We start from the raw sequence: 12,865 nt of genomic DNA, 5'->3' as shown, positions 1-12,865 counted from the left end.
TTTTTTCAAAAGAAAGTTTTGTCTCAGTATCATTCAACCCCGCTCTCAGATTAAAGACTAAATTTTCTAATCAATATTGTTATTATGAGTTACAACCCAAAAATTCTGACTATTCCCACTTCAAATATTTTTGACGTTCAACTTTGTAACTATGTTATTGTTTATTCTTGACAGAAAAGAGATAAAGCTGGAACAGTTTATTGCAATTTTGTATCAACTGTGACTTATAGCAAGGTATGCATGATATACAAAGATGCTGATATTCACCAATTGTCCAGAATTTTTTCCATTGGGAATGCAACCAATTCATAAATGTTGTACTTGCCAGGCCTTGAGCTGCATCTATTCAATCCCTGCATTCATTGATCACAGAAACACTTCTATGCGCCTGAATCATATATCAATATTAGTTGAAAGCCTTGTAAGGTTACCTACATGATAAACCCTTCACTCAGATGATCCACCCAAATTTGCTCCTTGTCAGTGGTAATTGGTTAAGGAACTCATGGCTAGCAGTAAAATCTTCAAATCCTATGAGCAGCTCCAGCACTTATGATTTCAAGTCATAGAAGCTTTACAAGTCATGCATCAGTTTGCACAATGATGTCATTGAATATCCATTGATCCAGATGACAATGCCACAGTTTCCAAAATTGAGTGAGATTCTCCACCGGAGGCTCCCATACTAAAAGACCTGCAACTGAAATAGAAAACTGCACTCATCATGGAGTCAATAAGCACCACAAAGGAGTACATTATCACCAAAAGGGGCCCTTCCCATATCCTGGAAGAACCATCTCCATAGCTCAGAGTCTTCACTCTATGCTCAAACAAGCCTTCCACAAATGCCATACCAATGGTGGATCCAAGAAATATGAAAAGACCCACCTGAGTCTGCCCCTTAATTAGGCCACCAGAACGAAGCAGTGCCTTTGGACCGGAGACATCTTCCAAGACTGATATTACAAAAGCAATGTTACAAATCATGATAGCATTGGCAAAAACAACAGAGAAAACCATCCCCACCATCAGTGCAGGGTACACATTTATATCGGATGGAAACCCAATTAAGGAGAAGGCACAGCAGACAGCGACAAGCAAAACAAGAAACAAAGTGAGGCAACCAATGACAACCATACACACCCACAGATAAGTCGAAACAAGGCGCTTCCAAATCTTGGCAATGATTGCGAAGAACTTTGATGAATCAAACTTCTTCCTGGAATAAGTGCAGTCTACTGAATAAACCACCGCGGCTTTTGATAGTAGCAACAACGTGATGAACAAAGGGAAGCACAAGACGGTGGAAAGTGCCATCTCAGAGAAACGATAGCATGACTGTTTTATGAAAGGCCTCAAAGGAAGTCCACTTGCCCTGGCGAGTAACAAGAGCCGAATAGTCAGTCTCTTCACGATCGACTGATCGACTAACACATTCGAGAGGAGAACAGCAGACACGGGACAAATTAACAATGCAGCAATCCCCATGAATGCCCATGAATTGAACCGGAGAATCCTAACAGTTTCTCTCAATATCTCCAACGCATTCATAGAACGAAACTGATGATCAGACCGACCATCATCATCAGAAATCTCAAACTCAAAACCTTGTGTATGCGAATGCGACTCTTCGGACTCTCCTTGGTTCACGCAATGCAACTTAACTCTTGGACCAACTCCACTAGGAAGTTCCATTGCCATCGATAACCTCAAAATTCAAAAAAATCACTCAAACAAACACTCTCACGCACGCATTAATTACAGAACTATCGCCTGAAATTTTCAAGAACGTCATCGATAACAATCGGATCTATCACTAAAGCTCCACATACCGAATCCATAGAAATCAAATTGAGAGTCGCGAAGCAGAATATAAGCATCGACTTTGACAAAATTTCCTTTGCCTACCTGCGTAACTGAAGATCGCAACCGGTGATACACGCGGGAGGTCTCAACGGCAATGCTGAGCTCCAGATCCGAGAACGTGAGAAACCCAATCTTCACGAAATCGACACAGCAGAGAACTCGTAAAAGCGGAATTACACAGTGAGAACCACGCGAAGGCTAGGGTTTCATGCTGAGAATAAATGGCGGAAATCGAGAGAAGCTCACGAGTGACGAGACACGGCATAGACGGAGCGAGGGAATGGCGGGAGCTGGAGGGAGAGCTCTCATGGGGAGAGAGAGAGAGAGAGAGAGAGAGAGAGAGAGAGACGTAGCTGGAATTGGTAAGGCAAGGATCCATGCGACACGTGCGAGTCGGGGAACAGGCTAGTTTCATGGGTATTCGGGTCCCGGGTCGGGTTGGTAGCGTCGCGGTTTATGCAATTGGGCGGGCAGGATAGATGACAACCGGAGGAAAACGGTTTTCAAATTTGGTATTTCAAAATTCAAAGCACACCATCAGCGTCAAACCGGTTTAGTCCTGTTGAATTTTTATATAAAAAAAAATGCTAAACCAATAATAAATGGAAATTTCAAATCTCTTTTAAATTTTTAAAAAGTTAGTAACGTTTTCAATAATATTGAACATTAAATACTGCACTCTAAATGGACAATTAATGTTTAAATAAAATTTGAATTTGTCATGAATTTGTAACTAAATCATTTGCAACTGTTTGATTCATTTTTTAATGTAATTGTTTTATCCAATTTTACCTTATGGACTATCAAAATAAAATTAATGAATAAACGAATTTACATAAAATTAAAAAAATATTAAAATTAAAATATACTAGAAAAATTAGTTTGTGTTTCACATTGGCTATGTGTAGAGACCCAAACCCAGAAATTAAATAAGAAAGAAAGAAAGGAAAATTTCAACATTGAACAATAGGCTTTGTCGATGAAGCCAGTGTTCTCGTCGACGAAGAGATCCTGAATGTCCGAAAAAATCAAGTTTAGGGTTCGTCGACGAGATCCTCCCTTCGTCGACAAACAGTCTTATGTGGTTTGTCGATGAAAGTGTCATTTCGTCGACAAATTTGACCGGATCAAGGGGCTATAAATAGGATTTTTGTTTGCTTTTTCGTTAAGAAATCTAAAAATCAATCTCTCTCTCTCTCTCTCTCTCTCTCTCTCTCTCTCTCTCTCTCTCTCTCTTCGATTGTTCGTCGTTCGTCATCCGTTTCGACTATCGGAAGATACCACGAGAATTAGGGGACAAATCTCTATGAGTTTAGCGAAATAGATTCTAGAACTCGGGGAAAGTTTGAGTTCGGTTTTCGAGCATTTCGGGTCTTTTCTAGGAATTATGTAAGGGGATTATATTATATCAGTTATGTTTAAGAGTTTTAACCGAATGGAATGTTAAAATGATGTTTATATACTTAGTCACAGCTTTTCTAAGGTTTTCGAAGGGTTTGGTTAACCGACTTTATTTTTGAAACCAACCGTTAAAATTTAAGAATGTTATTTTTAAAGTATATAAATTGACTTTTTGAACGTTTTCACTGGTTGAGAAATTGTTAAATTAGACCATAAGCTTATTTTAAAACCAGACAGAGACGATAGGGTTGGTTATCTCCATTTTTCCCGTAATTAGCTATATATCTATATCTGGTAAAAATAACAACCTGAAGATATTTATACCCCAGTTTTAGCAGTAGCAATTATGTTATAAAGTAGATAATGTATGTATGAGTTAGCAGATGAAAACTTGTGTGGCATGAGTATATTTGTAATTGACATTAAATGAGCAGGTTTTGTATAATACTAAAATGTAACGGCTATATGCCGAGATATGTGTGATGGTTTTATGCCAAGAGATGAGATATGACGGCTTTATATGCCGAATTTATGATAAGCTGGTTTTTACCAAGCCAGTATCTAGCAAATATGTAGCAGAAGTATGTACAGTTTTTATGAAATGAATTATGAATACAGTTTTATATACGATGTAAATTGTCATATATGATAATAGAGTCTTGTTATGATGATCTTATGTTATAAGCACGGTACCGTAACTAAATGTATGTAGAGATGCAATCCACACACCGAGAGTGTGGATGGGAAAGGCGATTGGTGAAGGTAAAGTACTCCCCAAAGGTTTTCTGGGGCTCCATCCGATGTAGTAATTTCGGATGACTCGCCCTTCGGGCGGCCTTCAGGTACAAATTAAGTAGGCACCATCGTACTACTTTATGTTTGATTGCATTAGTCGATCGGCTATTTGTTTGGTCTAACCTTCGGGCTGCACAATCCATCATGGGGGGAAGCATGTCGCACGTGTATGTGATGGCGTGATGACGCTAATCCTATAGACCAGGTTGTATCTTCTAGGCATATATGGGGACATTTACTATAGAAAGGGCTATACTGAGTCAACAGTATGGTATTATGAAAACATGTATTTTTTAAATATACATTTTATTTTAAATGTCAGTTAAATGATTAATGTTAACAGTATTATGTAAACACAAAATCTCATGTTAACCACACACTAATGATAATGTAATACATTTTACTGAAAAGTGTCTCACCCTAACATACAAATATATTTTCAAGTCCTCTGAGAGATCAAGCCTAGCGTTCTTCTGGGCTGAGTTAAATAGCAGACAGTCCTTGTCAGAGCTGGTGAGATGTTAGTCAGTGTCTGTCTTTTGGGGATTATAGTAATAGATTATGTTTTAAATTATGTATGGATGTATATGGAGAACAGTTAGAAACTCTGTTAGATGATGTTTGTATTTTCGCTGTGTATGTTTATATAGATTATGGAATACCTGTTTTCCCTTATTTGGGCAGGTTGTAAATGTAAGGTATCAGAAAGTATGTATGTTAGTAACACTCCAAGGCCACCTAGAGGGCCGGGGCGTTACACTATGCGTATACCAATCAACAATATATTCTTATAGTAATATCATAATTTAATACATTAGTTTGCATAATTGTCAATTATTGATAAATTTATAGAAAAAAAAAACAATATTTACAAAAATTATATGTAGTACATAAAATTTTAAAGATGGTACAAACATGTACATCATACATTATATAAGTTTACTCATGACAGATAAATTTAAGTGTGAAATTAATTTATAAAAATTAATACAAATATAGATCAATGCTGATATTGAATAAGAATGTCAAATTTAAGATTTGAGTAAAATTTAAATACAATGTTATAAGATATGCAAGTATTGAACACTTATTAAATTTTCATATGTTTATGTATTTATGTATAAATATATATTTATATATTGTTGTTATATATAATTGGTATGGAAAACTTTTGGCAAAAAGTGGGTAAAAAAATTGTATAATATTGTATATTTTAAAAATAATTTCAGACACTTATAATTTTAGTGTATGTAACATAAATGTGTGAAATACATAATTCTATATTTCTCTAATATCTAATAATATAAAGGGAATTTCCCCTTTCATGTCATTTTTCACAAATGCCAGATTTATTGTTATATAAATATTATTTCAAAATAATTAATAATTAAGAATATTAATGTAACCCCTTAAAAACATAATACATTTTGAATTTTAAGTATGTATCTAAATATTGTTATAACTATTCATAACTATCCTAAAATGTCATTGTATTTTATCATAACTATTCCTTTAAATAAATTTAAATGCCTTTCAACTCCTATTTTTTTATAATTATTTTCTCAAAATAAATGTACAAATTTAAAAAGAACAAACACATATAGTGTCTACCCATGGCTACTTTTAACAATTTAAATTTGGGCTAATTTTATAATTTTGAAAATAATTTAAATTAATTTTATAAGTGTTAATATATGTAAACATAAATATAACATGGTATGTATATTTTTATATTTTTTAATAATATAAACTTTGAATTAATTTTATAATTTTAATGTATGTAAATGAAAATAAAAATAAAAAAGTAAAAACTAATAATTTAAATTAATTTTATAATATACAAGTATTGAAAAGAAAAGTTGTAAACTTCTTTCTAAAAAAGGGAGAGAAGATTTTTAAAATTAATAAAAAAAAAATTAGTGGGGCCAAAGATAGGGAGAGAGAGGGGGGGGGGCTTAGAGGATAAATTTTTAAAAAGTAATGGGCCCACATAGCGAGAGGAGTTTAAAAATAAATTTAAATATTTTAGTAGAGTCTAACGCCTTTACTTACTGACCCACTTAACTTGAGAAATAGTGGGGCAAGAGAGAAAGAGAGGATAAAGAAGATAAAAACCTAAAAAATATTAGTAAGGCCACAAGGATTCCTTCTTGCTAGTCGGCGTGACGGGAGAGAGAGTGGGGTGGGAGAGATAGAGATGGAAAAAAAAAACTTGGATGTTAAAAATAAAAAATAAAAAAATAAAAAAACCCTTAGCGCCAAGATTTGACTCATACTTCAAGATTAATATATAATACTAAAAAACTGGGCTCACGCTTCACAATGGACATATATGTGATTCAATGATTAATATTAATAATTATATTAGAATTTAACATATTATTTTGTATCATTTGTTCAACATAATTGTCAGATATTGATAAATTTAAATGAAAAACATATTATTTACAAAAATTGTATCCATTATATGGAATTTTAAAAATGTTATAGATATGTACACTATAAATAATATAAATTTAATTTCAACGAGTCAATTTTTAAGTGTGAAATTAATTTTAAAAAATAAAATATAGATATAGACATACTAATATCAAATTAAACTTTTAAATTTAAAATTTGAGTAAAATTTAATACCTTATTATATAATATATGAGAGGTTGAACATTTATTAAATTTACGTACATTTATGGTGGAAAGTGAGTAAAAACATTGTACTATCTTCCACCACTTCATTTTCCCATCCTAATAAATATCATGTTATCCATATTGCCCTATAAAAGGGCACCCTACTCCTCACATTTAGAACACACATCTTTGGATGCTTGTATATACATTGCATGTTTGTATACGCACTTGCATACTTGAAGTAAGTAAGGTATTTAGAAAGAAAATGAGAGATAAAAAGAAGAGAAATATCTATTTTGTACAAAGCTGATTCAAAATCATCTTGGAATTTTGCTCGTGATAGTGAAGTTTTTTATCCCATTAGCTCATGGAGTAGGCATAGCCGAACCATGTAAATTTCTATCTCGTCTCTATTTATTTAGTTTCCTATTTATTTTTCTACATCTTTTATAACACGTTATCAGCACGAGACTCTAACCAACTAAGTTATTTCTTTAATTCTTATTTTATTTATTTATTTATTTCTTATAAGTTATACTCCACAAGAATATAATATTCTTCATAAGAGAATATGTCTTTTAATGTTTAAAAAGTACCACCAGAAGAGATGGTAAGATGGTCCTCCTGAAGAGGCTATATATATTTAAATCTCCCGAAAAGGTAGTCTTCCTAAAGAGGCAATATATTTAAATTTCCCATTTACATATTTAATCGCCCGAAAAGATAAACGTCCTGAAGAGGGTATATTTTTAATCTTACGAAAATTTGTTAAAATCGACCTCCTAAAGAGGTGAAACGTTTATTTTCCAAATGAGATAGTTTATTTAACCTCTGAAAGAGGTGGTAAATTATTACCCAATTTAAACAGAGTGTTATTTTAAATATATCACTCCGAACCTGCCTAGTGGCCCGGGTGCCACGTGTTCCATTTACCTAAACTTGACTTTAAATCAATTACGCAGCGAAAATAATAACAATTCTTCCATAATATACCAGAGTTTTTACATCTATATACATCTCAAAAAACATAACCCAACATCCAGTATTCACAACTCTGAAAACATAAATATACCCAAAAGAAAATATACATATTCATCAGTCCATACCCTCTCTCTCACTTTATTAGCTTTGGTGTATTCCCAAAAGAGGGGTAAATTGGGTATTTAAAATTTTTCTCTAGGTTTGACTAGACATTTGCAGTATTACACAACCTAGAGTCTGCCTATGTAATCCCAAATGCGCAGATAAGTATAATATGCGAAAATTTAAATCAGGCGTATCATTCACATAATAACAAACACGTGCAGGAATATAAATTTCAGAAATATAAACAGACACACGATATGTTATCAGGGTTCGGCTAACTGTGCCTACGTCCCCGCCTTGGCTCACCAGCGCAAGGATTCAACTATAAGGCTCACTTCACGAGTGAAGTGGCACCGGTTACAATCAGGTCAATTCATGGGGTTGACCTCAACTTACACCTTACCAGGATTGTGCACCTAGCTTTCCTAACCGGGTCTAAGTCAATCCAGGACTATTCAATAAGGCTAGTCTCCCTCTTCAGGCCCACGTCTGGAATACAACGAATATAAAATTTACGTATACGGAAATGCTTCTTACACAAGCTGATATGTACCAATATAATTAACACACTATTAAATTATAAGATATGATAAACTCGGCGTAGTCTTAATGTCTACTCTCAAAGATTAATGCAAATAGGACAATCAGTTCGTGAGAGAGTATGTGAAAAGATCTTTGTGTCAAAATAACAGTAACAATCATAGTGCAGCAACAAAGATCTCAAGCGCACTTCAAATATCCTCAACAAATATTTTTCTCACAATAAATCACAATATTGAAGTTTATTTGTAAAATAGTATTTATCTTCAAACACACTTTCAAATACCTTCAACAAATTTTTTTCTCAAAATAAACCACACAAGATATTTGAAATTGGTTTGTAAAATAGTATTTCACAAACAAAACGCAATATGAACTCTTGAGTATTGTAATAAATATGCAAAACTCAAAAGTTCTAATAAATTTTCCTACGGAAGGTTTATTTACGAAGCCCCCTAAAAAAATTAGAAGTTTACTCTCAAAGAAAAATTAATCTCAATCAAAACGAGCAAGTGAAAGTTTAAGCTTGGTTAGATAAATACAAGAACACTCTTACTAAGCGGTATTTTCAATATGAATGAGTAAGAATGGGAGTACGAAGCTTGAATATGAAAAATAGGCATTTTTAAATTCAAAGGATATTTGCTAATTATGTTTACTAATCTTTTACTAATTTTTGCAAATGAGGGGATATATATAGACTTCCCCAAAATTATAACCATTCAGGACATATGAGTCATTTTTGCAAAAGTTTAAGTGAAGTTAATAAAAATAACAGCATTTTTGACCTTGATAAATTTTGACAACCCAAGAGGGTCAATCGACCATCTTGATGGTTCGGTCAACCGTGGTGCCTAGTTCGGTCTACCGTGAAAAAATTGAACTGAAAGTATGGTTGATCATCTTGAGGGTTTCAAAGGCGATTTTCCAAATTCGCGCAGTTTGGTCAACCAGATCATTTTGAACTAGGAGGTTCGGTCGATCAAGCGGTTGGGGCATCTCCCAAGGATGCTCGATCGATCAGAGCATTGGAATTCATTTTTTGGTCAGTCGACCGAAGGGTCAACATTTAACCCCAAGATGTTCGATCGACCAAGCTATATAAGCTTGGCTAGGTCTGATCAACCGTATGGTTGAGAAAACCCCACGTGTTAGTTCGATCGACCATAACGTTGCTTTACATTTATGGTCGGTCGACCGAAGGGTCAACTTGTTGACCTAGTGGGGGTTTGGTCGACCGAAGATCTCAGTGTAACTGAGTTCGGTCAACCGAACATGCCATCCTTGGGCATTTCGGTCTTTTCCCTTTATTAAATTGTCCCTAATTATATAATGTTTATTTTAAAGACTACGAGGAACATTTTTATGCAATATTCAAGGTCCTAAAGACAGTCTATGGTTTTTGTGAGTTAACCCCAAAAATCTGGCATCAGTTTACGATCCCTAAGGTCATTCAATAATTCTTTGAGCTTATCTACCCTATCATGCATGTAATGCATTGATTATTACAAACCATTTCCTATTTACTATTATAGACCCAAAATGATAAATATAAATTACAATAAACAAATATGTCGGAGTCTTCAATTTTCTTCAAGTTGTCACATGTCATCAAAATAATCCAGTTAGTATGATCATGCACACAAACTTGAAAGTCATCAAATACAAAGAGTATTTGTCATTATCAAAACTGGGTATGACCCATAGGGTCAACAATCTCCTCCTTTTTTATGATGATAAATACTTGCCTACTTCCCCCCCCCCCTTTGGCAACATCAAAAAGGGCCTAAATAAACATATAAGTATATAGGCAAATAATCATCTGAATACAAGATATATTTGGGAAAAGGTTTTTAGAAAATTTGGCAGCTTGTCATTTGAAAATAGAACATTTCCCAAAAATCTTTGTATACAAGTAACCTGATTGAGTAATATATTTACAAGATATCCAAAACTACTTACTCAAATAGCTTAGTATTCTCAAAACGTGAATATAACTATCAATCATGCAAAAGATATGATAGTCATGCATTTTACAGTACAAACAAATTCATAGAGTATAAAGCAATGACAGGTTTAGAAATTAAGCACACAAACTATATAACTGTTATTAAAATATTTAAATGATATGAAAACGTAGTTAAACTAGAAATATTCTCAAACCATTGCGATTTAAGCATTTCATGAGACCCGGAGAAAATTTGAATTTAAAGACATGCAGTATATGAAGAATATGTTTGAACATAAACACAGTCTAACTAGTTCGCATACATTTTTATGTGTAGTTACTAAACCAGTTAAGTACTTTTAAAACATATATGTATATAATAATAATGAGGTAAGAGAAAAAGTTTTAGTTTTGAAATTTTTTCTTGCCATAAAGTATTAAAATAAATACATATGCATATAAATATAAATATAAATATATATTGTAATAACCCGAGAAATTTTAAATAATTTAAGATAATAAAGAAGATAGAAAGAGAATAAAGAATAAATTCGAAAAGGGTGGCAACAAACATTCGTCAATGAATAGACTGGTCTCGTCGATGAACCCTCATCGACGAGGAATTACCGAGAGGGGTTCTTCGCATAATTGAAATTTGTCGACGAGTTGGTTGTCTCGTCGATGAACTGTGTACTGGGACACGTCGACGAATCCCTGTGTATAAATAGTAGATTTTTTTCATTCCAACGCGAAATTTTTTTGCATGTTCTCCTTCTCTCTCTAAAACCTTCGGTCATTCCACCTTCTCTCTTTGATTCCGGGCCGGATTTAGCTCGGTTCGAAGATTAGAAGCTACCACGAGACTCTTGGGAAGATTCTGTACAATATAGGCGGAGTAGATCTTTGATTTGAGTAGTTTGGGAAACATCCCAAACACAGTTAAGTGAATTATTTTGGAATTTCTTTAGCAAATATTATGGAATAATGTTTTTTTTTATAGATAAATTATATTGGAAAAAATCGTGTGGTTAAAACCATTTTTGATAATTAAATGATTGTGATTAATGTGGAATGAGGAATTATCGAGACTACGAATATTATTTGGCTGTGAAGTCTGCCTGGTTGAATATACTGATTGATTGTGGATACTGATGTTGTGTGTTCTGTGGTAGAATTGTGGATGTGTCGCATGATTGGTTTGCGGTTGACTTGTGTTGGGGTTCATGTAAATTGCGATATAGCGTTGGCAGTGGAATGAGGAGGTTGTTTACTTATTTACTATGAACGGAGTGTTTGTTTTGTAGCCTGTGTGAACACTGGTGCGGTGTGATTTGATTAGTCTAGTGTGGACCAGTCCTGTGTGGATATTGATGCTGTGTGATTTGATTAGTCCTGTGTGGACCAGTCTTGTGTGGACATTTATACTGTGCTTTGATTAGTCCTGTGTGGACATTGATGCGGTATGATTTGATTAGTCCTGTGTGGACATTTATGTCGTGGATTGATTAGTCCTGTGTGGACATATGTGTTATGTGGATCCTGTGTTGAATAATTATGATATGGGTGTATTTGTGAAATTATGTGAAGCGATTGTGTCAGTTGTGTACAACTTTTAATTAATTAAGTATTTTGGGTAAAGTAGATTACTCCACCTGAGAGCTTGTTGAGGAAGGCGAGTACTCTGGTAATTATTTATGGATACCAGCGTAGAGGGAAACCACTTGTATGGGCAGGTGATCTTCTCCATTCTCGGTGTCTTTACCTAGATACATAACCCAAGGGCTTACTCAGAAAGGTGAGTACCCTAGTGTAAGCACTAGAGTAGAAGGAACCTACTTGTATGGGCGGGTAGATTTCCCTATTCTCGGAAACTAACATTAAAATACTGATGGTTATGGGTATGTGATTGGATGATAAAGACGTTGATCTTGTGTGACTATGGGCACGTTATCTGGACTTCTTGTGGACAGTGTGTACACCTGAGATGGATATTTTAAATTGTATTATAAATACTTCAGCCACACACTATTACAAACTATTTCTTCCTTATTGAGAGGTGTCTCACCCTGTCATATGTTAAATCTTTTCAGGTTATCCAGGAGATCGAGCTTAAATAGCTCCAGGGCAGGGGTAGTTTTGTGAGTGAGACTTAAACGGCTATGTCTTAGTTTTTATGCTTTATTAAATTTCTATCAGGTTTTGTATTATAGAGAACGTGGATGTGTGAAATATGTTTGATAATGTATAATAATAGAACTCTGGTATATTATATTTGAGGTTGCTTTACTATTATCCGCTGCGTGAATGGTATCAGAGACGCGTGTCTGTCTCTTAACACTCCGGGCCCCACGTGGCGGGTCCGGGGCGTTACAGTTGGTATCAGAGCATAACGGTCTTGCAGACTTTAGAAGTATTAATACCAGAGTATAGGTTTGAATTGAATAAGGGTAGGAATGGGTAGAATAGGGTATTGATAGGAGTTTAAGGTTGTTTTGTAACTTGGAGGTAGAAATCCTTTGATGGACTTTTGTGATTTTCTGAATTAGTCGACGGCTTCATAAAACCACGGTAAATCCATTAACGGTGATGTTTCCGAGTTGTGAA

At 34.3% G+C, this 12,865-nt stretch overlaps 1 protein-coding gene across 3 annotated transcripts in view; it reads right to left on the bottom strand.

Moving 5' to 3' along the window:
- LOC131143742 (uncharacterized) overlaps positions 1–2,203 on the bottom strand; it is a 28,500-nt gene extending 26,297 nt beyond the window's left edge. The window contains exon 1 of one of the 3 annotated variants that reach the window (XM_058092023.1): positions 268–2,203. In XM_058092023.1, the coding sequence (XP_057948006.1) occupies positions 607–1,701 (1,095 nt within the window). In that variant the 5' untranslated portion in view covers positions 1,702–2,203 and the 3' untranslated portion in view covers positions 268–606. The remainder of the gene's footprint in view (positions 1–267) is intronic. The other 2 variants (XM_058092024.1, XM_058092022.1) reach the window with 2 other exon arrangements.
- Between the last annotated feature and the right edge of the window lie 10,662 nt (positions 2,204–12,865).

The sequence above is a fragment of the Malania oleifera genome, chromosome 12, assembly GCF_029873635.1.
Source record: "Malania oleifera isolate guangnan ecotype guangnan chromosome 12, ASM2987363v1, whole genome shotgun sequence".
In the NCBI taxonomy this organism is placed as follows: Eukaryota; Viridiplantae; Streptophyta; class Magnoliopsida; order Santalales; family Ximeniaceae; genus Malania; species Malania oleifera.
Note: the sequence above shows the minus strand (reverse complement) of the source record. Positions and strands in the feature narration are given on the sequence as shown.